The sequence below is a fragment of the Terrapene carolina genome, unplaced genomic scaffold (assembly GCF_002925995.2).
Source record: "Terrapene carolina triunguis isolate 2854851 unplaced genomic scaffold, T_m_triunguis-2.0 Scaffold68, whole genome shotgun sequence".
Classification (NCBI taxonomy): domain Eukaryota; kingdom Metazoa; phylum Chordata; order Testudines; family Emydidae; genus Terrapene; species Terrapene triunguis.
Window position 1 is genome coordinate 97775 of NW_020664419.1, and position 27771 is coordinate 125545.

At 55.1% G+C, this 27771-nt stretch overlaps 1 protein-coding gene across 3 annotated transcripts; it reads left to right on the forward strand.

The window, feature by feature from the left end:
* TSPAN33 (tetraspanin 33) lies at positions 1–27771 on the forward strand. Of its 3 annotated transcripts, none has more exons than XM_024193106.2 (8): positions 1–164; positions 17507–17564; positions 18204–18331; positions 19429–19503; positions 20216–20311; positions 21393–21521; positions 24169–24330; positions 25122–27771. In XM_024193106.2, the coding sequence occupies exons 1-8, from the start codon at positions 57–59 to the stop codon at positions 25221–25223; spliced, it is 858 nt and encodes a 285-aa protein (XP_024048874.1). In that variant the 5' UTR covers positions 1–56; the 3' UTR covers positions 25224–27771. The 3 variants fall into 3 exon arrangements, with proteins under 3 accessions (XP_024048874.1, XP_024048875.1, XP_024048876.1); XM_024193107.2 differs by lacking the exon at positions 1–164 and adding an exon at positions 12200–12249; XM_024193108.2 differs by lacking the exon at positions 1–164 and adding an exon at positions 12468–12531.

The window sequence follows — 27771 nt, forward strand, 5'->3', positions numbered from 1 at the left end:
CCCGGCTCCCATGGGCCGGCAGTGAGTGAGTGAGCGGGCGGGGCGCGCCCGGGGCCATGCCCAGGCGGCTGCCGGGGCCCCCTGCGGGCCCCCACGGGGAGGATTTCTCCTTCGTGAGCCCGCTGGTGAAGTACCTGCTCTTCTTCTTCAACCTGCTCTTCTGGGTGCGTGGGGGCGAGAACTGGGGCGGGCAGCTGGGGGGCACCTGGGGCAGGGGGTGGGCAGCTGGGGGGCACAGGGGAAGGGAGCGGGCAGCTGGGGGGCACAGGGGCAGCCAGCTCCCTCCCTTGGCAGAGTGTGGGGGGCATGGTGCGTGTTGGGGGGTGATTCCCCTGTGTGGAGCAACGGGGGTCCAGCAGGGCATGGGGCTCCCAGGGTACTGCCATGCCTGGGGGGCCTGGCAGGGATGATCCCTCAGGGCAGAGGTGTGGGGGGATCTGGAGGGGAGGGCGGTGAGACGTTCCGTGGGCGGAGAAAAATGACCCCATAAAATCCAACCCAGTTAATGTTCTCTTCATCCCAGCTCTGTGCAGGGCTCACCTCTCTTTAAGGAGCACGGTCAGTTTCTTTTTATCCAGGTACTGGAGGAAGCACTCTGTTTTTTTTCCCTCTTTCTCCCCACTCGCTCTTTGCCTGCTCATTAATTTTGGCTGGGGGGGGGGGGGGAGTTGATATTTTTATTCCGAACAAAACCAGTAGCCGAGATACTGTCCAGACCAAAATTGTACATGTAAAAAACTTTTCCCTGAGCTTCTGAAAGGAAAACCGAAAGAAGGGGAAAATTCTCATTTACTTCACCTGCACCTGAAAGGGGACTGGCTTCACTTTTGCCAGTGCCCTTCAGGGCTGGCCTTTTGCACCCCAGCATAAAGCTGTTGCGTTCAAATGTTAAAATCCAGGAAACCAGAAACAAAAGGTGTCACAAGTACTCCTGTTCTAGAAACAAAATGCATTTCTAGTCTCAGTAGGTTTCGTAAAACTGTCCGTCTCCCCCACTCCCTCCAACACAGGTGCACGTATGGGAAAGGTTGTCTCTACCCTGCATTGTGAGATGTATCCCTTTAAGAAGGGAGTGGTGCTTAGAATAATATCTAAAAGGTCACTGAATAGTGATCACATCAGTTCGTTCAGCCTGGATACAGTTATAAAGACAGCAACTCTAACCTGGTATGAACTTGGCTGAGAATTGGGGAACAGCAAATAACGCTACACTTAAAGGGGCCTATTTGTATTTTTGGTGGTTGTTTAGACTTAGACTTTGATTATTGTGTGAAATCAGTCAAAAGCGGTGGGGGGGACATGCAAAGGACGTGTCTCACATGCTATGAGTAGTTGGAAAGAGCTGTGCTTCATGGACCTTCAGCCACTATCAGCAGTGGTGTCGTGTGAGGATCTGCTGTCCCTTTGGAGAACCAGCTGAACGTAAATTTGGACACCTGTTGTCTCTGGTGGTGTTCGTTGCTCTATGCATTTCTATTACACAGGGACCGATGTGGTGCTGCATTATTTGAGACTGTGGAATGGGGTGGCCAGTCAGCTATTGGGTGACTTCTTCCCATATCTCATATACTTGTCTGGTTTCTTTTTCTTTTTTCTTTTCCTTTTTCTTCAAAAAAGACCCTTTGAATTAAGGGAGTTAAGAAAAAGCTGGTTCTCCTTGCCCTTCAAAGCCTGTAGAATTTACAGGGACATTGACTTTAAAAATCACACATCCCTCTGGGGGTTTTTAAACCCACTTTGGAGCTTTGTTCCTGTCTTTTACAGTCAGTTGCCACTTTTGCTTTGTGTGGGTTTTCTTGGGACCGACAGGCCAGAGACGGAGAGAGATTCTTTATTTTTAAAGGAAAAGGTGATTGCTACGATGCAACATTGGGGACACTACTTTGAATATTTTTAAATCGACTGTCTTTCCAGCTGATGTTGCCTGTTTAATATTCGTAGTAACTTCACTTCACTGTACTAACTGGAGTAATGTCTTGGGGTAAAAAGAAGGTGCTTTTAGAGCTCAGAATGACTACACATTAGGACTGTATGCCCAGACCTACCCTGTAGGCACCGTCAGGTTGGCTGGTGGTTTCTAGTGCTGCTGAGTGAATTTGTTGCCATGTAGAAAATATCCTTTGCAGTTCAGCTGCTTTGCTCTTTTTCCCAGGTTCGTGTCGTTCAGACAAGTGTTCAGAGCTCACTGGAGTTGCCATAGTCAGAATATCTTTGCTAGGGGACCACAGCGTCTGAGAAGGGATAGACGCAGGCCAGAGGACAAATCAGAGCAGATCTTTCTATCTGGTCAGCCCTGTAAACAGCTCCCTGGTCAGATGTGCCTTCCCCAATGAACTTATGAACCTTACAGCTGTGCCCAGCATATGTGGGGGGCGGTTGCTGGTTGTCTCTAGCACTGTCCTTCCTCTTAACTGGCGGGTCTTTGTTCCCTGAACTGAACATCAGGTTTTCAGTCTCCACAGGTAGCGTTGTGTACAGAAGACTCGGAGATAAAAGAATTCCTGTAAACTGGTGGGGGCTTCAGAGGAACTCCTTTGATCCGCTTGCCAGTGGGGGTCTTGTGCTAGCAATGCACGCGTGTGCACGTACTGTGGTGCTAGTGAAAAGGGTTTGCCTAGCTGCCGAACAGGGACCGCGTGGACAATGGCAGCCTTCCCACAGCCTCCTGCTCATGTTTTCCAACCATGTCCATGGCCACCTTGGAGTAAAAGCAGTTCAGTCTCCATGGCACGTTCGTTCCTTGTCACCTCTGCTGAGAATGTGGGTTAGGAAGGTGACTTTTTGTGGGGTGGCCGCCTGCCCCCGGAAATGGGGCTGAGATCCCATCTCCTTTCCCAGTGGCCTCCCAAATCCATTGGTGGCTGGCTTTCTCTGGCTGTCTTCATTCTGCACTGCCCTCTGCAGTCCTGGTGCAGTGCCTGTTCCCTCTGAACACTATGGTGTTCTCTCCCTGTAAAATCCCAAGAAGAGGAAGCATCAAATATGGTAGTTTCACAAGATGATTTCATGCCTCTGAATGGACTTGGGCCAGCTCAGTGTAAAAGTGAAATTGACTGACTTCTAGCATAGAATAAACGTACAGCTGGAAATACCTACTGGATCACCCATTTATCTCTCCCGACGCACTTTGAACCCGCCCTTGGCCAATGGTGTTTTCTTTAATAGCTGAGATCCTTAGAGTGGCCCTCTGTGAGGTCTTGCTTCCCAGTCAGGGTTGTCACTTGTAGCTTGCCAGGAACTGCCCCAAAGCCCCCTGTACTTCCAGTCTAGCAGAATCCTCTGCTTCTAGCTTTCTTGCCTTGATATGTTTGTATTGGCCCCCTCTTCAGTGAGCATCTACATCGCTGTCTAGTGGTCAGAGCTGGGGACCGGTGAGTCGGGTGATAGTCCTGGCTTTGCTACTGGACTCCCAGGCCTTGCTACACAAGAAGGGGTTTGCTGGTATACCAGCAAAAGGGCTTACACCCCCCAATATAACTGCATCTACACTGGGGTTTTGCCAGCATGACTGTATTCTGTAGAGGTGTATTTATTATTTTGTTCACACTCCGAACCAACACAGCTATTCCAGCAAAACTTAAGTGTAGCTGTAAATACACCTGGCACAGGCCACAGTAGGTCACTTTCCCTGCCTGTAAAACAGGGATTTGACTCTGAGGAGTTGAGGATTAACTAATTGTCCCTTGCAAAGAACACAGAGTTCTTCTGCCAGAAGGTGCAGCGAGGTCAAATGAGGCTCGCTCTGATAGATGTCCCCCCGGCTAGGAGCCAATACAGCTGGGGCTGGAGCCTCTGTCACCCTCGTGGGTGCAGCTTTGGCGTGATCGGGGCCAGAGGGAACCGAACCTGCCGCCCGAGAGAAGAGTGCGTGGAGGAGGACAAGCTCTGGGCAGTTTCTTGCCTCTTCTTGTTACAAGGCACATCCCTGTGCGGTGCTTATTTCTTTGTCCTTCGTCTGGTCTGGTGGGCTTTCACCCCGATGCTTCTCTCCGGCCTGATCGCACTCTGATCTAGAGACAGGGATGGTGGCGGCAAAACGTCCAGGCTCAGTATTGTAGTGGGAGGAGGGAGCCAGCAACTTGGTTGTACTTCCCCTTTGCAAAGGGGAACCAGTGTCCCTCAGAACAGCCTTGGGCGCAGGGGGGCTCCTTTCAGAGCCCACCAGCCCTGCCCCTTGGTTAGCTGGCACTGCTGCTGTAGATGGGCACAGCAATTCCTGGTCAAAAGTACAAACGAATTCCAAGTGTGTGTGTGCAGGAGTGTCTCCCTCTCCTCCACGCCCCCCGCCCCCCCCCCCCGTCTGCCCTCTTGTAATGCTGCAGAAATGCCGGGGGCTGGAGTGGTGCGGAGCGGGCCCATGGGCCAGGATGAGCATTGCAACCTCGCCACCGGCCTTCCGAATTCATGCAACCCCGTGGAGTCTGTCCTCGCTGCGTACCCCAAGAGAACGATGGGAATTCGGGGGCCGTTGGCCAATGGGGATGGAAAATGTGTGATTCAGGGGATGGCAAAAACCAAAGCGGGGGGGGGGGAGTGGCCCCCCTACTTTGTAACCCCCACCCCAAAAGAAATGCTGTCAGCGTGTGTCTAAGCAGAGACCTGCCAGGCTGAGCCAGGCAGGCCAGGGCTTCCTGTGCCGCTTGCGCGCACCATAATTACTGCTGCCGGCGTTATCCAATTACCTGCCTGGCACTTTCCTTTGCAGCTCATCTAACCCGGTCAGTTGTCGGCGTGATTGTTTTTATTTGGCTTGCCTGGGGAGGAGGGGGAACAGACACGTCCCCCCCCACTCCCCTGCACGCCCATGGCAAATAGCACAGGTGGGAAGTAAAGAGTTAAATCAGGCTGGGTGGGTTTAGAGGTTAAGCCAAGGGGCACGGCAGGGGGATACGTTCATTGGGGGAAGCCGTCCCATACCGGCTGAACTGCCCCATGGAGCAGGGCTCTGGTGTGTAACAACTCCTCGGTTCTCAGCAGGGGCGGGCAGAGCCCTGTCCTTGAGTGGAAACCCTGGCTTGTGTTCCCTGCCTGGCCACTGATTGAATTATAGTCCCTCCGGCCGCCCAAGGGAGAGGGCGCGCCCCAGCCTCGGGATGCAGATTACAGCACTTTATATAGCTAATGAGCAGCACTGGCAGCTGAACAGAGGAGCGTAATGAGCTCGGGGCAGAGACGGGGCCCCTGGAGGAACGTGGCGGGGATGGGCTGACTCCCACGGGTGTGACTCGCTTTCCGCTGACTTTGTAATGAGATGCGCTGACTGGGTGGCTTTGATTATTTTAACTTCCACGGGAAGGAGCTTTGCTTGTGGTGCAGTGAATATTAATGCAGCTGAACACCCCCCCCCCCCCGTAACCCCCCCGCATTCCTGCCCAATCCTGGGCCCTTGACCCCCAGTGCAGTCCCATCCAGGCACTACTGGTAGTTTGAGGAAGAAGGACCCGCTGTCCTGTGACCAGGCCCCTTTGGGGAAGTGCTGCCACCTGAATGCAGTTAAAGAAATGCAGAAGCAGGAGAGGGAAGCATCTGTATAGAATTCCCCTTGCAAAATCTAGCTGTAGAGTCTTCCGTATGTTGGGGGGAAGTGCAGGGACTTGGATGCAGTTTGTAAAACTTAGGGGCCTGTGTTAAATAGGAAAAATTCCCAGTTTCTTTGGCCCTAACCCACGCCAAGCCCTGTGTGTAGAGATGTGGCTCTGCTCTCAGCAGAGTATCGGGGGTAGCCTTGTTGTTTTTGTGGATACGGACTAACACAGAGTCCGGTGGCACCTTAAAGACTAAGGGTATGTCTACACTACCGCGGTAGTTCGACGGCTGGCAATCGAACTTCCGGGTTCGATTTATCGCGTCTGGTCTGGACGCGATAATTCGAACCAGGAAGTGCTCGCCGTCGACTGCGGTACTCCACCTCAGCGAGAGGAGTACCGCGGAGTCGACGGGGGAGCCTGCCTGCCGCGTGTGGACCGCGTCTGAACCGCGGTAAATTCGAACTAAGGTATGTCGACTTCAGCTACGTTATTCACGTAGCTGAAGTTGCGTACCTTAGATCGAATTGGGGTGTTAGTGTAGACCAGGCCTAACAGATTTATTTGGGCATAAGCTTTCGTGGGTAAAAAAAACCCACTTCAGATGCATGGAGTGAAAGTTACAGATGCAGGCATTATATACTGACACATGACGAGAAGGGAGTTACCTCACAAGTGCAGAACCAGTGTGGACAGGGCCAATTCGATCAGGGTGGATATAGTCCACTCCCAATAATAGATGAGGAGGTGTCAGTTCCAAGAGAGGCAAAGCTGCTTCTGTAATGAGCCAGCCACTCCCAGTCCCTATTCAAGCCCAGATTGATGGTGTTAAATTTGCAAATGAATTTTAGTTCTGCTGTTTCTCTTTGAAGTCTGTTTCTGAAGTTTTTTTTTTTATTCACGAATAGTTACTTTTAAATCTGTTCTAGAATGTCCAGGGAGGTTGAAGTGTTCACCTACTGGCTTTTGTATGTTGCCATTCCTGATGTAGCTAATCAGAGTCACCATCTGCCTTACAGATTTAGGTGCTTGGAAGAGCAAACCCAGGCGAGAGAATTGCATGCGAAGGATTGACCCCGGCTTAGCGCCGAGTTACAGCAGTGAGGGGGAAGTTAGGGGCTGATTCCCAGACAGTGCCCCCACCTCCTATGGACTTCAGCTCTTGTGACCTGCCTTTGGTCATTGCTTTCTGAGCAGGTCACGATGGGCCTGTCTGCAGTGCCATAAAAGATCAGCGGAAGCGAAGCTCAGAGCCGGGTCACCTGACTTGGCCTCACAGGGCTCAGGCTTCAGGGCTAAAACAGCAATGTAGAAGGTGGGGCTTGCGCTGGAGCCCGGGCCGAGAAACCCTGTGAGGGTGGAGGGTCTCGGATCCCGGGCTCCAGCCTGAGCCCGAATCTCTACTCTGCTTTTTTAGCCCTGGAAACCTGAGTCAGTTGACCCAGGGTCTGAGTCGCCGTGGGGGTTTTTCTTTGCAGTGTAGACATACCCTGTGGTCCATGCATCCCCGTGTGGGCGGGCAGGAGACCGAGAAGTGTGTGAAATTATCTCATCCAGCGGCTGGGGCTTCGCGTAGAAGAACGAACCCACCCGAACTCTAAGAGTGGCTGTATTTTGTATATTGCAGATAACAAAACTTTCTCACCAAATGCTCTGAATGTTTAATTGTCTATTGTTTCCTGCGATCCTAGATGTCCGCCTTGGGATTGTATTTTTCCAGCGTGTTAGCACGTCAGAGTCCTTGGGGCTGTACAGACACCTAGGAAGACACCGTGCCTGCCCCCATGAGCTTACGAGCTTAACTAGACAAAACAGACTTGCAGAAATAGGCAGGCAACATACACACGCGTTGTCTGAGGGAGTGTTAAGGCATGTCTAGCCTGTGGGGGTTGGTTTTTGTGTGTCACTTCCCTGCTCCCTTTACCAGCCATTAACATCCATAGATTAGGATGGGGAGCAGGGCGGGGAAGAGGAGCAAAATCATACAAGTCACTTTCGAAAATGTTTGCCTGGGTGTCCTTGATGTCTGTGTTTGCACGTCCAACTCCTAACTTCCTAAAGGGACTTGATTTTTTTCTGAGCACTTCCCTCTGAAAATCAGACCCTGTAAAGGGATGTTCACGCTGCAGCTGGCAGCGAGCTTCCTGGCCCAACTAAACAGACTCGCGTTTCTGGGGTTCGAAATAGCCGTACGGATGTTGGAGCTCCAGCCCACCCAACCCCTTAAGCTGAGCTCAGTGGCTCCACTGGAGCTGCAGCGTCCACGCAGCTATTTTTTAGTGTGTTAACGCAAGTGGGGCTGAGGTTACAGACGTGTCCTCAGGTGTCTTAAACTTCCCAATCTTCCACAATCACTAGCTCGCTTGAAAATCTCGGCCACTGACTTATTTTTCTTTAGATAAACTTCCCCATGACACGCTACCAGAAGGTGACGTTTTAGAATTGTAAACCCCAGGTCAGCTGACAGTACCACGGCTCTCCTGATTGCAGGTGGGGGGCAGTGGGGCATGCCTGTCCCCTAAAAATAATTACAGATAGAGCCGTGTTGCTGAAGAGCCCACGTTCAGCACTGGCTTTACCGAAGCTGCTGCTGCTCCCAGATGATGACAGGCCCCCCCGCTCTTTTGGGACGACTTTAAGCACCGGCAAGAGGCTGCGTGTGTAACTTGCATTACTGCCTCCATGGAAAACGTCTTTGTAACCCCTGTATTTCAGTCTGTTCAAAATATTGGAAAAGAAAACGAATCCGCTAAGGCAGCGGTTCTCAAACTTTAGCAACCTGAGGACCCCCATTTTGATTTAAAATTTTTCGTGGACCCCCAACCCGACTTCTAATTTTCCCCGGGGGTGCTGAACCCCCGCTCGGCTCCAGACCCTGCCCCCACTCTGCCCCTTCTCCCAAGGCCCCCACTCCACCTCTTCCTGCACCTGCTCCACCCCTGACCCTCCCCTTCCCGCCCCCTCCCCCAAGCACGCCCCATCCCCGCTCCTCCCACTCCCTCCCAGCACCTCCTGCACACCCCTGAACAGCTGTTCTGTGGCATGCAGGAGGCACTGGGAGGGAGGTGAAGGAGTTGATCAGTGGGGCCGGCGGCCTCGGACATGGCTCATGGACCCCCTGGAGCCGGATATGACTCGCAGACCCCTTGGTGTACCCTCATGGACCCCAGTTTGAGAACCACTGTGCTAAGGAGATGCTTTAGAAAATAGAACGGTGGTTTTTGGGGGAGATGGTGAAGGGGGCTGTCAGTAGCATAATGCCCAGCACGTTAAAATCTTGTAAAGGATTTTACCAAAAAATGCTGAGTGAATTTCAGTCCCTGCAGAAGACCAGCATACGGTGTCTATATATCCCTTAAGCCCCTTATTGTTTGCAAAAAGAACGAGGAGTACTTGTGGCATCAGGCTTTGCTAAAATGTTTTAATAATCTAACCAAGGGAAGGACACACTGTGAAATGATTCGTATTTAGGCTGTCACTTTAAAATCGAAAGCGTGGCCTGCCCCGAGCGCTCACGCCACAATGTTCTCTTTCTCCTGCTGTGCGAAGGCTGCTGTTGGATGTCTCTCCCCCAGCACAGATCTCTTTCCTCTTCTGAGAGCCATTATGCTGGCTGAATCGCTCTGACTGCCTTTTGCAAAGCCCTGGCGTGCTTGTTTGCCTGCTGCGCCCCCTCCACCACCTCCAGACGAGTTCCTTGCGTTTTCGGCTTCTCTCTGGCTTATAAACGCCCCCTGTGTCGGGGCCGCCTGATATTCCCCGGCAGCTGCAGCGGCCTGCACCTGGGTTGTGGTGTTCACGGGTGCGGTGGGGGAGGGAAGGGGTGCCCCACAGAGGTGCTGGGCCCTCAGGCAGCGCCGGGGTTCCTTTGGTCCGAGAGAATTGTATCCCGGGCGTGCTCTGAGTGTGAGGCGGGCGTGCAGCGTGTCCGCACTAGTGAGCCAGGGAGCACGTAGTGCAAAACGCGGCGGCCCGGGGGGATAAAATTGGTCTGAATGGGACGAAGGAAGATTGCCACCAGAAAAAGAAAAGCTTGGTTCACGCGGGATGAAATGAAACTGCAGCTGGAATTCCTGCTGCAGCTCGGATGCTGTCCTGGCCTTCCCCTGGCTGTTCTTCTGGCCCTTCCAAGCTCCCTGCTAGGCCTGGAGATGCTCATAGCCTAGGAAGGGGTCAAATCCCATTGGGTATAGGGCCCTGCCTGCCGATGCACACGCACCCTTTAAACAGGGACAGGCTCCTTTCAGCCCCGCGAGCAGGGACAGCTCTAAACTCAAGCTGTGTGGGCCTGTTTCCTTCTCAGCTCTTGCGTTTCTCTCCTGCCCACTCTTCTCTGGCCGAGAGACTCTAGCCTGGGGCCGCTGTGCCTTGGGGGGCAGACTGTGCCCCTTTGGAGGTCTCCCAAGGGGAGTAGGGCCCCGTCCCATGGTCTCCAAGGATGCAGCCGGGCCATCACTGCTTCTGAGCTGTGAGCCTTTTGCGGTGTGCAGTGCACCTGGGCGTCAGACCCTGCGGACCCTTCGGGGGAAGCGGAGGGGACTGCGCCACAAGCTGCCTACGCATCCCACCTCGCTTGTCTCCCCTGGGAGAGTTCGTGCAGTGCCTCCGAGTTGCTGCTGCAAGCTCCATTCACGTCACTGGCCCTCGCTTGGGTGTGATCTGCCCTATGATTCCTGGGCCAGCACCTGGGGTCTCGTGGCTTATCCCTCTCGTGGCCTGTCGGCCCATCTGGGGCCGGAAACATACGTGGGTTTCTGTACCAAAGTCAGCAAGGGCCATCGGCGGCTCTGAGCCGTGTTGCTTTGTTAGCGGGTTTGGCTGGAGGTGGCCGGCGAGAATGGACGATAAAGGGTGCCAGGGTGTGCTGGCATCGCAGCAGGCTGGCAGAAGCATCTGCAGTTCAGGCTGGGTAGCTGAGCCCTCGGTCCCAGTTGCTGCTTGCTTGGTGCCCGTGATCCGTCACTCAGCCATGTCTGTATTGGAGCGTTAAAGCAGGCACCATGTGCAGTTCTCCAGAACTCAGTGCGTGAATGGCTGGGGGGGGCTGAGTCATTTACATACATTAAAATGTTGTCACTCGTCCCGTAACTTTGCATCACTCCAGTGGAGTTGGGATTTCTTCTGACCTGGGTTCAGATAGCTGCACTGCTGCGGGGGGGGGGGGGGGGGGGGCGTCTGGTGCAGGGTAGGCGCGGAACGGCCTTCCCTGGCATTTTAACCACCATGTGCCCCAGGCCTGCTCTGTGCAGGGTTAGTTGCCGAAGGCGGCTGAGGCGCCGGTGGATGCGGATGCAGATGAAGGCAGTAGGGGATTTTTCGGGAGGGGAATGGCCTGGCGCAGACACCGCCTACAGTGTGACTTGCGTGTGAAGTGACTGGCAGTCTGGAGGCATGGGGAGCTCTCAGCATCTGTGGGTCTGTGTAAAGGGCTCTAATGATCAAGAAAAGGGGGCACCGTGGGGCTCTGCATTTTTTTCTATCAGGAAACTGCTTCCACTTGGAGGTCTCCAACTGATTCTTTTTTCCCCCATTGCCTCCCCTGTCGTGTGTGAAAACCCAGCCGTTCTCTTTGCCTTGCACACGATCCCAAGTAACCTGCCGTCTGAACCTAGCTAACTAACGCTTCAATTGATTTGATTATTCACTTCTGTTTAATAGCCCAACATACTGCATTGCATCCTAGTGCTGTACAAACGTGCTGTACAAAGCCAGCTCTGGCTGCTGTCCTGGCAGCCCAGCTACGCGGCTGCTGGATAAGTCGTTGGCAGCAGAGATCGAACCAAAGACCTCTGGATCTAAAGACCCCAGGTCTGTACGCTAAGGCTGTAACAAGCTCGTCAATGTCTATATATGGCCCAGCCACCAGCAGAGGGGAGCAGACCACCGCACTGAGTAGGTGTGGATAACGCTAACACTAATTCAGGTGGAGCTGAACCAGTGGGAGCAATGCTGAGAAAGTTGTGCAAAAATCTCTCTAGTGTAGCACAGACTCCGGGGTGCCGCCGTACTGAACAGGTGGGGTTTGTGTGGCAATTGAAAGGAGCAGAGAGCTTGATCTAAACTGTGTGTGTTCCGGGCATACAGGCCATAGGGGTGCAAGTGGGGAAAACCTGCTGGGGTAGGAGGCAGAACAGATTTCCTCCTCTAGCTGTCTGGGTTCTGCAGGGCTGACTGGGATAAATGCGTGTATGAGAACCAATACAGCTGAGAGAGGCTGTGTGAAAAAGGTCCCTTTTCTCTCCTGCCTGTAGCTGCACTTCAGATCAGACTTAAGCCAAAATTTAGACTCTGTAACTGTGTGTGTGTGTGTGTGTGTGTGTGTATTATTTTCCTAATTGCCTAGTGGCCCCAACCAAGATCAAGGCCGCGTTATGGTAGGAGACAGCCTTCGTGCGGAAGAGCTTGCAAGCTAAATCGACATAACGGGTGGGAGGGGAAATGGAGGCACGGGGCGGGGTTGTGTTGCACCCGTGGCTGCACAGAGGCTCTGGGGCAGAGCTGGGGGGTGGTAGGATTTTTTTAGAGTCTACGCTCCTCCGGGCAGCGACTCTGTCCGTCTTGCTACGGGGCCGAGTGCTTGGATGGTGCTCGGATAATAAAGGGTGTTTAAAACGCCTAGATTAATGTTTAACATGGGGCTGTCCTGTTTGAAATGTAAATGCTGGAGGCTGTTTTTTTACTTCCGTGTTGCACTCCGAAGAAGCAGCAAAGCATCGCCCCTGGGGTGAGGGTGCTCTTAACCCCCAGAACCTGTTAGCCTCCTAACTCCTGTCCCACGTGCCCGAGGGCTGGGTCGGCTATTTCTCACGGCTCAGGCGGCTGGGAGGTGTGTCTGAGTGACGCAGAGAGCAGCTCTGGCCTTGGGCCCAGCCCGTCCTCTGGTGAAATGCTAACAGCAGAGTATAAACCAGAGAGTGAACTCCCCTCTGTGTGTCTGGGGCTGGTATGGAGCAGCTGGACAAGGAGCCAGGGATGCCTGCTCTGAGACTGCCGCTCCCCATCCCAGGTACAAGGCAAGGGAGCCGTCGCTGTGCTGTGGCAGCAGACTGGCTCTGCGCCCTGCTGGGGCTGGGTCGGATTGTTATGGCCCCCAGGAGACCTCTGCTAGGGACTCGGGCTGGTTTGGTGACCCGCCGAGCGCCTCCTGCAGGAAAGGGGCTGCTGCCCCTCCAGCCGTGCAGGTGAAGTGAGCCCAGGTAAGTGGAGGATGGGGAGAGGCCACAGCTGTGGGTGGGTGGGTGGGTAGATGGGGCAGAGATGCGACCAGCCCCAGAGGGATGGGTGGTCACTGCTTGAGCAGGTGGGGCAGGGGGTAACCTCATGACTTCAGGAGTGAGCGAGCGATTTGCTGCTGTTACAGTGCAGGTCTCCCCTCCTCTCTGCCCTGAGGGCTCAACTCCTGCCTGGGCTAGCAGGAGCCTCCCGCATCCAGGCTGGTGAGGCAGAGGAGACGTGATGTGTCCCATGTCTGGCTCTGGTGCTTTTCCAAACCCCACAGAGTCTTTGGGGGGGGTGGGAGGTGCTGGAAGGGGGTGGACTGACTCCCATCTCTGGAGGGAAGCGAACACCCCCCTGGTGCTGAGCAGTTCCCCAGCAGAAGGGGAAGCCGCAGTAGCTGCGATTTCCCTCTGCCCCTCCAGGTACAGGCTAAGGTGGCGTTTTGTGCAAGGCCCAGTGGGCACCCAGCCCATGGACGCGGGCACCGTGGGGTCAGGGAGAACGTCCCGTCTGGGCGTGCCATGCCAGTGTGGGCGTTGGCCTGTCTCAGTAAGTGGCTGGTCCCTGCCGGGGTGGTGGGCGTGTGGATCTCCCATCCCTGGATGGCCTGGAGAATGGGTCACTGTGCACGGTACGGCCTGGCCCTACGCAATCTGGGAGAGCTGCTTCAGCTTGGGGGGCTGACTGGACAGCTTGGGAGATTTCTCCCCTTTTCCTGCCCCCGGTGCTTTAGCTGTGGGTGAGGGAGGCAGGGAGCTGACCCTCCGCCCAACCCCTCCCAAGAGTTGGTGCCTCCCTGTCCGCCATCTTGTGGCAGTCTCTGTTTCTGAGGCTGGTGCCCAGGGCTCCATCAGGCTGAGCAGCCGTCACGTCGCCTCCCACCCCTGCTCGCAGCCTCCCTTCCATCGGGAGAGGTCCCTGATGCTGAGGTTCCTCGTGGGAAGCCCGAGCTGCCGCAGGGTGTGGCCAGGCGTCCATCTTCCCCTCTCCCCATGGCGGTCGGGGCTGGGCAGGGCGAGGCGCGTCTCCCATCCCTTGCTTTGTGGTGCGTGAAGGACAAGTGCCTCCTGCTCCGTGCGCCTGGCATCTCTCATGTCTCGGCTCGGTGAGCCTGGCTAGCGCGCTCCGCATGTGGGGGTTATAACGGGCGGTTAGCTGCCGGGGGGGCTCTCCTTGCACCCCTTACCCAAGCCAGAGCACAGAGGGGACAGCTGTGCTCTACTTTTAGCCTCTAGGGGGCAGTGGAGACTGGACTGCACCTGGCCCCTCCAAGTCAGAATGAGACCTGTTAGCCAGGCAAGGGATGTGCCGCATCCCCTGCACCTGCTCTGCGTGATGAGAGGCCTCCCTGCCTGCGTAGGGGTGGCCCTGTCCTCCGGGGAGACCAAGCTGCTTTCTGCCTGGGAGAACGGGCAGGAAGGGACATGCGTAATCTGCTTGACTCTGCTTCCCCAACCTTTGTGGTCCTGATAGACTTTCCTGTAAGCCTCCATCCCACTCCCAGTCCCTTGGTTCAGAGCTGCGGGGGAGCAGTGAGCGGTGTCTTATCGGGGCAGAGATGCAGGGGCCACAAACACGAGAGAGTTCTCTTGAAACTGCCTGAGTTCACCGGCCTCCGTCTGCCTTCACCCTACGGGCTCCGGGAAAGGATGGCCGCGGTCTGCGCAGGCCCTGCAGCGACGCGTGGCTCTTGGGAGCAGTGCAAAAGGCCCTTGAGGGGTGTTGTATTAATTTAGATGGAATAAAGGGGATATCCTAACCCACTGAACAGTGTTAAACAAGGTTCGCTGTGCAGAGCCCTCAGCCGGCTTAGCACCATGGCAAACGCACCATGTACAAACCATTGTATTTAGTAAAGGTCAAGAAAAGAAGGAAAGCCAGCTAAAGCATTTGAAATGTAAAGTATGGAGTCAGCCTTCGTTTTAACCGCCTCCCTTGTTCCCTTGCCCTTGAGCTGCAGAGCGTTTTAGACGGAAACCCTCCTCGTTAGACAGTTTCTTTGATGGTGTCTCAGAGGGTGATAACCTTCCTTTTGGAGAACAGAGAAGTCAGTCGAGATGCTGCTGTTAAAGTCCGATCCTGTTTCATCCCAGTGGGTGTTTGGGATTCAGCTGTAGCCAGCAGAGGTGGTATGCCCTCTGGGGGGGGGGGGGTCCTCTCCCTGGCCTGGTCTGGTCAGGATGTCCCTCAGGGTTAGGAAAGAAGGAATCGGGGTATGTGGCTGACACTGGAACTCGGCCTTGTCATTGGTGCCTCCTGTAATGAGAGACCAATACAGAGAATCCAGCCCGAGGGGAAGCCTTGAGGGACTCCGTTACCTTCCAGCCGGCCGGGGTAGGTCTAGCCTGCAATTAGACGCCTGCGGCTGGCCCATGCCAGCTGATTCAAGCTAAGGGGCAGTTGAGTTGCTGTGTGGAGGCTCAACCCTTCCACCTTGCAGGGTCCTAGAGCCCAGACTCTGGACCAAACCCAAATGGCTAAACAGCCCCTTAGCCCAAGCCCAAGCCAGCTGGCCACGGGTTTTTAACGGCAGCGTGGACGTACCATGCGAGGCCCAAGTGAAGGACGTGGCGAGCAGAGGCTGCTCAGTCTGGTGGACGCAGCACTGCGCAGGGACTCCTGGGCTCTATTCGCAGCTCTGCCCCAGGCACGGGCCAGCGGCTTCACTTCTGAGCCTCGGTTTCCTCCATCGACAAAAAGCGGGCTAGTGTTTGGGCAGCGCTGTATAAATGAAGGCCGCTTGGTAACAGGTTTTAACAAGGCTTCTCCCCCAGGGGCTGGAGGGGGCCAGCCTTGGTTTTAAGCCTCCTTTTGCAGTGGCATTTAGTGAGGGGGCGCTAAGGCAAGCCACCTGCCTGCTGCCAGCTTCCCCTTTACCTCCCGTGGCTGGCGCCAGCTTCCCCACTGCCTTGCTAGGAGCCTGGTTAGACGCAGGAATCAGACGACCTCTTCCCCTGGGCATTGATACTCGTCTGCCAGTGCAAAGCACCCGGAAGCCTTTTACAGAGCAGTAGGCAAGGGGGCTGTAGGGTCTGCGGATCACAACTGCCGCCTGCCTGTGGAACAGAAGGAATCCACTTCCACTCCGACCGGCTAGTTCCTGACTATGGCGGTTGGCTGTTCCAGGATGAACAATGCTGCGGGAGAGCAGCGTTGCTTGAAATGCTGCTGCTTTATTCAGCCAGCCCGGCATGGTGTCCCTGGGCGGGAGGGGGAAGTGTGTGTGTGTGTGTGTGTGTGTGTGTGAACCTGGAAAGTATATGGCACCCCCCACACACACACACACGTGGATTGGCTGCAAAGCATCACTCCAGGCGTTAATTCCGTGTGTGGGTGGGAATCCAGGGTTGGTGAAAGGAGCTGGCTGACAGCTCTGCAGAGTGAAGTCCCTGCCCGCAGAGAAGAGGATAACGCGTCCCCGGTGCTTGGATCCCCCGTCGGGGTGAGAGGGGCGTGCGTTCTGTAGGGCCCATCCAGTCCTTGCCGTCCGCCTGCCGTGGGGGCGTGTTCTGTGCATACTTGTCCCCTAGGGACTGGGCACCGTGATACTCGGCATTCTGAGCCCTGTGGCTGATGGGTGCTTTACGAAGCTCGGTCAGTACCTGCTGACAAAGGGAAACTGAGGCATAAAGTGACTCATTCAAGGACACCCAGCAGACTAATAGCGGCTGTGGGTAGAGAGCTTTCCCGTCACCCTCTCCCCCGGTTCTTGTCACGCACACAGCAAGCCTGATCCCAATTTCCTATTCTTCCATTTCCTGTTTGACCCCAGTTTATATAGTAATATTCTCAGCTAGACCTTAACCCCATCATTTTACTGAAATTTAACTAACTAATCCCAACATATGGTAACACAATTCTCTAACCAGTTATATCCCACTCCCCTAATTAACTTACACCTAGCAAACTTAATTATACAGCAGACAGAAACAATTAGAGAACCAGACAGATTAACAATAGAAAAGTGGGGGCCATAGAGATAAAACAATACAGAAATGAGGGTTTCACAACCATTGATGAGTGATTTCTTGCAGGCAGGATGCTACCGAACTACGTTTTCTTTAACCATCTTAAGATCTGTTTCTTTATCTGGTGGGGATGGGCACTATCAGGACAGGATCGTCTTCCTAACAGCCCAGTAGCACCTTATTTCCATGTGACTGGTTTGGGATGGGAGCATGTGACCATTCGCTTCCCAGCGTATGGCTGCCCCTGCCGCTTAGCCGAAGGCCTTAGCCTAAGAACAAGGCCTCAGACTCTCCTAGTGAGCGAAGGCCCAGACACAGGCAGACTGTGATTTTGATTCTTTGTTTGTATACCCCTGTAACTAGCTAAGGGATAAAAATACACCTAAGTTCTTAAAGTACAGGCCTTTACTGACCTGCCTGTAATAGGGTGACCAGATGTCCCGATTTTATAGGGACAGTCCCGATTTTGGGGTCTTTTTCTTATATAGGATCCTGTTACCCCCACCCCCTGTCCCCATTTTTCACACTTGCTGTCTGGTCACCCTAGCCTGTAATCTATATTCTAACACTTAGCTAGGCCCCAAGCACCCCTCGGACGGTGGTAACTTTCAGCCTTGGCTGGGCTGACCGGGATTTGATCTTGTGCCTATGGGGGGAGGGGTCCTTATCCTATTGCCGATCCCCTGAGCCCTCTGGAGGCCCCCAGTGCCCTCTCCTCATTTAGGGACACTGCATGCGTGGGTTGAAGGCCCGAGCAGGCGGCTGGCTCTGAATCTCCACGTCCTGCCTCCGCAGATGATCTCGATGGTGATGGTGGCCGTGGGCATCTACGCCAGGCTGATGAAGCACGCAGGTGAGCGACTGGCGCCTTCCCCTTGCCCCAGGTCTGTGCTGCGGCTCTGGGATCTCTCCTTCCGGTGGGAGGTGGGGGAGGACCCCGGAGACTGGCTGCCCTGGAAGCAGACGGGTTTGAGGAGGAGAGCGGAGCCTTTCCCTGGGTCTGAGACTGGAACGCAGCTAAGAGGGGGTGAGGTCTCCGTGTGGAGAGCGCGGCCCGCTGTGTGTGGCAGACATTGTCTGGGGTGAGAGGGGAGAAGCTGCCGCTCTTGTCCAGTGAAACAGGGCTTGGACGCGTCCCCACCTCCACCCCCTGCTTGTCCCAGGCCTGCTCAGATCTGGGACCATTGTCCATCGCCAGATAAACCTCTGGTCTCGGCCCGTGTGGAGTTACGGCAGCCTGATCTGGGCTTGTTCCTTCTCGCCCCGGGGCCAGAAGCACTGGAGAGGCCTGGGGAAAGGCGTCGCTAGTGGCTGGCTGGCTCTGGCGGGGCCTGCTGCAGCAGGGATAATGGGAGAGGCTGGGGCCCCAAAGGAGCCTTCCCTCAGCCCCACCCCATAGAGCCGTCTCCTTTGGATTCCTTTAGCGGGCAGGGTGGTGCAGCTGGACTAACAGCGTCCTCTCTCCCCCACCCCCTCTGCTCCCGCCTGGCAGAGGCGGCCATGGCCTGCCTCGCGGTGGATCCCGCCATCCTGCTCATCGTGGTCGGCATCCTGATGTTCCTGATCACCTTCTGCGGCTGCATCGGCTCCCTGCGTGAGAACATCTGCCTGCTGCAGACGGTGAGGGGACGGGAGGCTGCGGGAGCCCAGCCTGGGCCGGGGGGGAGAAGGGGACAGTCGTATGGCGGTTATAGCCAGGACAGGGGATGGGAAGCCTCATGGGGACCCCGCTGTCTACCTGGGCCTGCAGAAACCGCCAGGAGTGGGCTGGGGGTTTCCCCCCTCAATGACTGGCAACTCGGGCAGCCGTCAGGACTGATGGGACCCAGGGTCTCTCTGCTCTGTCTCCCATTTCCTTCCCCCACCCATTGGTGTGAAATCTCAGCTGGTGCCCAGCCATGCTGATGACAGGAAAGCTGGTGGCTCCCTCTAGTGGCCAGAGCTGGGGAACTCCCGCACCCCAGGAGGTACTTAGCCATGCGCCTCCCAGGGAAACTGACCCTTTCCAAAGTGCCTTTAATGGCATTGAGCCGGGTGTCTCGGCTAAAGAGACGGAGGGTTTCTCATTCCTTCACACATCCAGTCAGTTGTTGGTACGAGCTGCTTGCATAGCTGGGGGAGAACAGACGCTGGAGTCTGTACAGATCTCCTGTAGTTACATACAGCTCTCAATGGTGGGTCTGTTTGCTAGCACAGACATGGACAACGCTTTAGAGCAGTGTGGCAAATCCATAGGAGGTGGGTTCTGTCTGATTCAGCCTTGAACCAGCGACCTGGCACGGTCCACTCCGAGAGGTGCCGTCTTTCAGAAGAGATGTAAAACCCAGGCTCTGAGCACTTTGGGATGATCCCAGAGCATATTTTGCAAGAATGAGGTCTTAACTCCACTCTGCCTCTCTGACGTCCCCTGCAGTTTCAAAAAGTGACTGTTTCTCTCTTCCTGTCCCAATCTTCTGTGCATTGTTAAGCGGCTGCTCTGTTCCACCCCAGAGGTGGCTGCATTTCAGTGCTGGGTGAAGTGGTCAGTAGATAGGTTTCGGTAAAAAAGGCACTACAGGACTATAATGTGACGGGCCTGGAGTCCTGCTGCCCTGTGACCTTGCAGCTTCAAGCGTCCCTGCTTGGGTCATGGTGGCGCAACTCTGGCTCCGTAAAAGATGGTGCATTGTTGCCTCTTCGGTGGCAATTTGCTGATGGCTGTTTTCTCTCTCCTGCAGTTCTCAATCTGCCTGACCATAGTCTTCCTGCTGCAGCTGGCAGCTGGAGTGCTGGGCTTTGTCTTCTCTGATAAGGTAAATACACCAGAGAGCTGGGGTGAGCATTGTTCTTTTGAGGTGGTGGGTTGGGGGGGGGAGGAGAAGGATGCCCCATCATAACTGGAGGACCAGTCCTGGATTGGCAGGGAGCTGCCCGAGAAGACAGAATAGATTTCTTCCCTCACTAAGCTGCGATTCTCTGGGGAAAGGTGGTTCTACGTGGGGACAGAGGGCCAAAGAGGCCGAACCGCAAATGGGAGGCGAGGTGTCTGGGGGTGAACAGAGACTGTTCTCTCTTTTTAAAATCTTATTTAAATGAAAAAGTTTGTTTTGATCCAAGGCTTCCCCAGCAGACTTGGTGACCCAAACGCATCAGCCTCTGCTGGGGCGTGGGCACCAGAGTGCAGCTGGCTGGGTGGGTCTGCCCCAGGGTTTGGTCCCTGACCTCGTTGTCTTTCAGTGGCCAGTGTTTTGGTTTCCAGTATGTCCCCCGCCTCACCCCAAACAAGTGGAGGGGGCAGGGATGGATGGGCTGGGGTGAGACCACTGGCCTGCGATGCAGGGAACCTGGGTTCAGGTCCCTGGCTCCACATGTGATCTAGAAACTGGGGGTGACGCCCGCCCGTCAGGCAGCTGTGAGGTTAAATTGTAGGGGAGGAGGCGCTCGGACGCTGCAGTGGCGAGGGGCGTGCAAGCACCTAGGTAGGAGGGAAATCTCCCTGGCGACCTCTCGGCGTTCCTCCCCCAGGCACGCGGGAAGGTGAGCGAGATCATCAACAACGCCGTCGTGCATTACCGGGACGACCTGGACCTGCAGAACCTCATCGACTATGGGCAGAAGGAGGTGGGTCCCGTTAAAGAGCCAGCACGCGTAGCCCTCGGCCGGGTCTCCTGCCTCCTATGGGGTGACTGGCCCTGGGTGAGCTCTCTGGCCTCCTCCGTGATGGGGATGGCTGGGTCTCCCCGCCCCGTAGCAGGGACGGCTGGGCCTCGGCCAGGCCTGGGGTACAGTCCGGGCCCTCCAAACTCTCTCGCGCGCTGTTCCCCTCTCTTTAAAACATCCCTGAAATTATCTCTCCTGCCTTGACCTGAGTTCCCTTTCAAAGCACGTAACACGGTCGGACTCTCCTCGCCGAGGCTGCAGGGCCAGGATCTGCTCCCCTTCGTCCCTTCTTGGAGCAGTGGGCGTGGCTGTCCACGGTTCTCTGGTTCCCTTTCGTTGTCCATCAGACCCCATTCCACTAGTCCCGCATCCATCTGCTTCTTTGTGGGCCCCCATCTTCCGGCGGGAGGGCGGTGCCATCGCAGACCACACCCCTCCCAGTTTGAGTCCAATCGTGCCAGTCACAAGTACCCGCCGAACTCTCTCGTGTACGCACACGTGCTTCTTTGTTCTCCTGCCGCGGGCTTGGTCCCAGGACGGTCGTGCAGCTGGCGTTGCACATCTGGAGTCTAAATATACTCCCACCCCTCTGCTCAGAGACCCTTTGTCCCCCAGAGCCCTGTTCTCCCATTTCCATTGCTGTCTATAGGCCATGAGAAATGTTGGATTGGAGATGGAGGCTGGAGGGAATGTGGCTAGCGCTAGAGAAATACAATCATGTTTCCTTTAGAGTTCCCTGTCTTTTGCTTTCACCCATAGTCTCACCCTGGCAAAGCATGAAGCCACGTTACAAACAAGTTTAAATTTGATCCAAACTGACCGTCTCTGGTTCTTATGGTTTCTTCTCCATGGGGAGTGATGTACGTATTTAAGTCTTTCTTTCCCCTGCTACATCTGTTTTTAAGCTGTTGTTTACGTAGGACCTACTAAAACATTAAAAACCCATTCAAATTGACCTGGCCTCTCTTTAAAGACACGCCCTTTGAGATCTGCCCAGTTTCTCCTTCCCTGGCCCTCTTTGACCTGTGCTGTCTCGTTACAGTTCAGTTGCTGTGGGGGTGTCTCCTACAAGGACTGGTCCCAAAACATGTATTTCAACTGCACTGCTGACAACCCCAGCAGGGAGCGCTGTTCTGTGCCTTATTCTTGCTGCCTGCATGCAGCTGACCAGGTAAGACCAGCCGCACTGTTCTGCTGGGAACAGGACTTCTCCTTGCCACCCTCAAATTCTGGTGACTGCCCTGCACTCAGGGCCAAGGAAGTCTCTTAGCTGGGTAGCTGAGTAGCATTGGACGACTCCTCCATGTGCCCTCTGCCATTCTTAAAAAGGGGAATGAGGACAACCTGGGGAATTACAGACCAATCAGCTTAACTTCAGTACCCGAAAGATAATGGAGTAAATAATGAAGCAATCAATTTGCAAACATCTAGAAGATAATAAGGGGATAAGTAACAGCATGGATTTGTCAAGAACAAATCGTCTCAAACCAACCTGATAGCTTTCTTTGACAGGGTAACAAGCCTTATGGATAGGCGGGAAGCGGTACATGTGGTATATCTTGACTTTAGTAAAGCTTTTGATACTGTCTCGCATGATCTTCTCATAAACAAACTAGGGAAATACAACCTAGATGGAGCTACTATAAAGTGGGCGCAGAACTGATTGGAAAATTGTCCCCAGAGAGTAGTTATCAGTGGTTCATAGTCATGCTGGAAGGGCATAACAAGTGGGGTCCTGCAGGGATCGGTTCTGGGTCCGGTTCTGTTCAGTATCTTCATCAATGATTTAGATGATGGCATTGAGAGTACACTTGCAGAGTTTGCGGACGATACCAAGCTGGGAGGGGTTGCAAGTGCTTTGGAGAATAAGATTAAAACTCAAAATGATCTGCACAAACTGGAGAAATGGTCTGAAGTAAATAGGATGAAATTCAATAAAGGCAATCGGCTGCACACACACAAAATGGGAAATGACTGCCTAGGAAGGAGTACTGAGGAAAGGGATCTGGGGGTCATAGTGGATCACAAGCTAAATATGAGTCAACAGTGTAACGCTGGTGCAAAGAAAGCAAACCTCATTCTGGGATGTATTCGCAGAAGTATTGTAAGCAAGACACGAGAAGTACTACTTCTGCTCTACTCCGCGCTGATACCACCTCAACTGGAGCATTGTGTCCAGTTCTGGGCACCACGTTTCAGGAAAGATGTGGACAAATTGGAGAAAGTCCAGAGAAGAGCCACAAAAATGAATAAAAGTCTAAAAAACATGACCTCTAAGGGAAGATTGAAAAAATTGGGTTTGTTTAAACTGGAGAAGAGAAGCCTGAGAAACTGATGTAACAGTTTTTCAAGTATGTAAAATGTTGGTACAAGGAGGAGGGAGAAAAATTGTTCTCCTTAACTTCTGCGGCTAGGACAAGAAGCAATGGGCTTTAAATTGCAGCAAGGAAGGTTTAGGTTGGACATTAGGAAAAGCTTCCTAACTGTCAGGGTGGTTAAACACTGGAATAAATTGCCTGGGGAGGTTGTGGAATCTCCATCATTGGAGGTTTAAGAGCGGGTTAGACCAACACCTGTCAGGGATGGTCTAGTTATTACATAGTCCTGCCCTGAGTGCAGGGGACTGGACTAGATCTCTCGAGGTCCCTTCCAGTCCTACGATTCTGAGTCGTGATCCCTGTGCCGCCACCTCTTTAGTGACCTTTGCAGCTGGACAAACCCTCATGCCACTAGGGGGCGCTGGTAGCCGCGTGGCTCCTACAGCTCCAGCTGACCAGGCTGTAGCCATGGCTGGCTGTAGACCCCTCTCCATGCCACGGCCTGGCTGGGTGTGGAAGAAGCTCCCTCAGCTGAGTGACAAGACCGTGGTAGGAGGAGAGGGCTGGGGACGCTGTATAGGAATCGGTGTAGTCCCTGCTAATTCTGCTCCCTCTGGAGGCAGGGTGTCCGGGGGAGCCAGTTCAGATGGCCGGTGCTGCCCTGCCCCAATCGCGGCTGGGAATGGCTATTGTTTCTGAGCCCTAGGGAAATGGGGGATCCCATCACTGATCTTGGGTGATAAACAAGGGGCCTGATTCTGGGGTTTCCCAGGCTCTCACCAGGCACAGGCAGGCTGGGACCTGCAAGGTGCTGGCCCTGTGGTCTCCGAGTGGGTCAGGGAGACCGAGGCTGTGCGAGGGATGCATACCCTCTCCCTCCCCCCCAGCCCCAGCAGCTCCTACGAGGGGGAGACCCTCGCTGTAGATGCTGGGTGGAAAAGGAGTCCCGTGAAACTTGCATGGCTTGTCGGTAAATGCCCCCGCACATGCCGCGGGATAGGAAAGCAGCTCACGTGGGTTCCCGTACGTCATGGCACTTCTTGGCTGCCTCGTCCGTAAGGGATGGGATCCCCTCTAGTCCGCCCGTCCCACAGCCAGACAAGGTGATGCCCTGCAGCCTAATCTCCCGAAAAGTCACAAGTAACGGAGCTTCTGCCCTTTCCCTAGGAGGCAGCACTGGAGCATTCTGCGGAGCCCAGACACTCCAGCGATGGGGGAACTGGGGAGGGCTGGGGCTTGGGCTTGTGGGAGAGAGAGCGTACAGGGAAACCTGATGTTAACAGGGACGTGTTGGCTAAGGAAGTCGGGCCTGTCCCGCGTGCCATTAGGCAGTGGTTCGGGAAAGCCCGACACCCCCCCCCCCCCCCCAAATCCCACAGGCGTGAGAGGGAGCCGGAGCGACTTGCACAGCCCGTGGCGGTGTGTGAGGCGTGGCCGCACCAGGCTATCCGTCCCCTGGCGCCCTGGTTCGCTGTCACCTGCCCCGGTGCTTCCCCGCAGGCTGTCATCAACACCATGTGTGGCCAGGGGATGCAAGCCATGAACTACCTGGAGGCCAGCGAGTTCATCTACACCAACGGCTGCATCGACAAGCTGGTGAACTGGATCCACAGCAACCTCTTCCTGCTGGGGGGCATCGCGCTCGGCTTGGCCATTCCACAGGTAGCCCCCCCCTCCCCGGGGTGCGCTCTGCTGGGGCCAGAGGGTCTGGTGTTTGCACTCAAACTTTGGGGTGGGGGGGAGTTTCTGCCCCCCATTAGCTCTGGCAGAAGGGAGCATTGGACAGGCCCAACCTACTCAGCATAGCCCCCACGCCCCTGCAGGATAATGAGAGCCAGGGGTCGTCATCTGGATGAAAAGGGAATGGCCCCTTAGATCTGAAGCCAGGGTATTGGGCACTCCTAGATCTGAGGGGTGTAGCCTGTAATTTGTGCGCACGCATGAATTCACGCCCCCCCCGCATCAGTGGTGGGGCTGGGATGCTAGAAGCATTCAGACTGGGAAGGACTGTTCCCCACCCCCCCAGGTCACGTTTTGACTTTGTGCGTGTAACCGGGGGGAATCCTGAGGAAGCCTCGGATTGCATGGTGCCTTGGGCTGAGGAGCGTGGCAGAGCTGTGTGTGGGGAGCCCGGGGCTGGAACAGGCTGTGGGTCGGGATCGGCAGAGTTACTGGGCGTGGAGGGAGCCCTCGCCTGGCCCACTCACCCCTTTACTGGCTCCAGCCTGGGCCATCTCTCTCTCTCCCAAGCACCCAACATAAACGACGGATATTCTCGTCAATAGCCGTGCGTTTGTCCCTTGGCGAGAGCTTTCTAATTGGCTGAGCCGCAGGCAGGGAGCACACCGATTGGCCAGCGAGGATGCCGGCCGTCCCCGGTTGCAGCAGCGAGCTCGCCTGTGCCTGAGCCCTCCCAGGTCTGTTCAGCCTGTGGCGCTCTCCTCTCCTTGCAGCTGGTGGGAATCCTGCTCTCCCAGATCCTCATCAACCAGATCAAAGACCAGATCAAGCTGCAGCTCTACAATCAGCAGCACCGAGCAGATCCTTGGTACTGAAACCCCCCCCAGAAGAGCCAGTGCTTCCTTGCTGGGGAAGTGCCTCTCGTCCCGTGGCAGGGAACGGCGTGGGGAGGGACACGCACCCCAGGAGGAAGAAGAGACCTGCATTTTCCCCTGCTATTGCTCGCCCTGCCCTGCAGGGGACTGGACCACGGGATAGCCCCCAGGAGAGACCCCAGGGAGCCAGCGAGAGGCTGCTGCGTCTCCGGCATCATCCGTAGCATCCCCGCCCAAGGAACTGACAGCTTGGTCCCTTTTTTGGCAGCTTGCTTCTCTTTTCTTTTTTTTAAAGAGGGAAAATTTCCCAGCTGCCCCAGCCCTGTCTGGGAATTGCCTTGAGAGCTGCGTCTTCCCCTAGAAGGCTGGCGCATTGGAGCGGGGCTGGGCTGGCTGGTACGGAAGGGAGGTAAGTGGAGGGGGTTTGGCGGTATAATGCAGGTACAAGCTTCTTTCTTCCTGTGTGGTCTTGGAGCACGGGGAGGGGGGCCTAGCCAGCTTCCTCCCTCCCAGGCCTGGACCAGCTGGGAGTGACACCAGACGGGAGAATGATCAGCCCCCACCCTGCACTGATCTTTACGGATGCTCCTCTGGCTTCAGTGTATCAGGAGGGGGCTGCTAAGGGGAGAGGGCTAGAGGATGTAACTAGTTGCCAAAAACCAGACTCGGGAGGGGGGGCTGGGAATGGGATCTGGAGCCCAGCCCTCCAGGGCGCTGACTCCAGTCTGGGGACACCATCTGACTCTGAAGTGGGTCTTGGACACGGGATATGAAGCCTTTCACCGCTAGGGCCTCCAGGCCATGCCCAGGCTGACATGACAGCCCCGCCGGGGCAGACTTGCCGCATTCCCTGGCGGGCTGGCATCCCCACGGCACACAGCTGGGTCACCTCGAAGATGTTTTGGGCTCTTGAAACCTCACGAGAGGCAGAGTTTCTCCCAGCTGATCCCTGTGGCAGGCAGCAGCTCTGGGAAGCCCTTGGTCTGTGGGGTTGTAGTCTAGCCGGAGGCCCGCGTGGGTCTTGGCTCTGGACTCTCGAGTTCAGTGGATACGGCCAAAGATCGGAGGGTGCGTTGGCTATCCCAGGTCTGGCCGATGTGCCCACAGCCCCGGGTGCTTGGCTGCGGGAAGCGGCCGAAGCGGCAGATCCTCAAGCGTAGAGCAGAGACAGCGGTGGAGTAGCGTGTCCCGTTCTGGGCACGGAAGAGTCCAGTTGTCAGGGCCATTAATGTAACGGCTTCTACCAGTCTGGCTACACTGAATTCAGTTCCCCCAAGCCTCGAATTTAAGGATCTTTAAACCCTCAGAGCAGCCGCTCTCTTGCTGAGCTCTCTAAGCTGTATGTATAACAATGCTCCTGGATGGGTCCGTCGGCAGGGATTGAACCTGCGATCTCTGGCTCGAGAAACGTGGGCTGCTACTGTTTGAGCTAAAGGACCAAGTCTGTTAGCTCAGCCAGTAACACTCCTAAACCTGTGTACATGGTGTCACCACTAAGGGGGACGAAGTCGCACTGTTAGCACAGGTTACACAGTTTTGTATCCAAACGCTCTATGCCTATCCAACGTTGTTTGCGAGAGATGCCCACCCCATTATGTAAGGCGGCGATGAGGGGCCGCGTGGCAGGAAACAATCGAGGAAACAGGTGTTTGCAGTCATCAGCCTGGCGTGGGTGAACCAGGCAGGGTATGACTAAGAGAACATGAATGAAAAGCAGCACAGCGTCTCTCCCTATAGGGTTTGCTGCATCCGAGCCAGTGGCTGATCCATCTAGTTAGTTACCTGCACAGGCAGAAGATATTTGAAACTGGAGGGCTCCTTAATCTAGCAGGCAAAGGTGGAACCAGATCCAGGAGCTGGGAGTTGGCAAAGTTAAAACTGGAAATATGGTGAAAATTGTTACCAGTGCTGGTAATGGACCACTAGAATAGCTTCTCCAGGGATGGGGCGGCTTCTCCATCAGGTGGGCTTTTTGCATCAAGGCGGGGTGGCTTTCTAAAAGATGCCCCAATTCAACCACACGTTATGGGCCTGATGCAGGCATCACTTGGTGGAATTCTCCGGCCTGTGCTCTACAGGAAGTCAGACGAGATGTCCGTAACAGTCCCTTGTGGCCCTAATGCCTGTGGGTAGCTTATCTTGGCCAGGGGCTGGTGCCGGGTGGGTCAGAGGAAGGTATAACCATCCTTCCCCCTCCGCCAGTAACGCTCAGTCAGTGTGCGCCCTGCAAACACCACCAGCTGCACCAAGGTGGAAGATGAGACCACATGATCTGTGTGTTACCTCTGTGGATGGACATCTGCCCATGTGCTCTCCTGCCCCTTAGAGGCAGCATCTCCTCCTAGCATGGAGAGGCTGTAACAGTCGTCTTGGAACATGCACAGATATCTATTTTGAACACTGTACAAAGGGAGGGATCGGCAGAGACTTCTCTCTTTTGGGATGTTTGTAAGTAACACATGGGTTCTGTATTTATCTGTGAAATTAACTCCTCTGTGATGTGTTCCCTTTGCTTGTGTGGAGAATAAAATCAAAATCGGGTTCTGAC

Bases quoted from the DNA above. Each gene is read 5' to 3' on its own strand.
- TSPAN33 (XM_024193106.2), top strand. From the start codon at position 57: ATGCCCAGGCGGCTGCCGGGGCCCCCTGCGGGCCCCCACGGGGAGGAT. The intron at 17,565-18,203 runs GTGAGCGACTGG...CCCGCCTGGCAG, and splicing joins CAGGCTGATGAAGCACGCAG to AGGCGGCCATGGCCTGCCTC. The intron at 19,504-20,215 runs GTAAATACACCA...TTCCTCCCCCAG, and splicing joins GCTTTGTCTTCTCTGATAAG to GCACGCGGGAAGGTGAGCGA.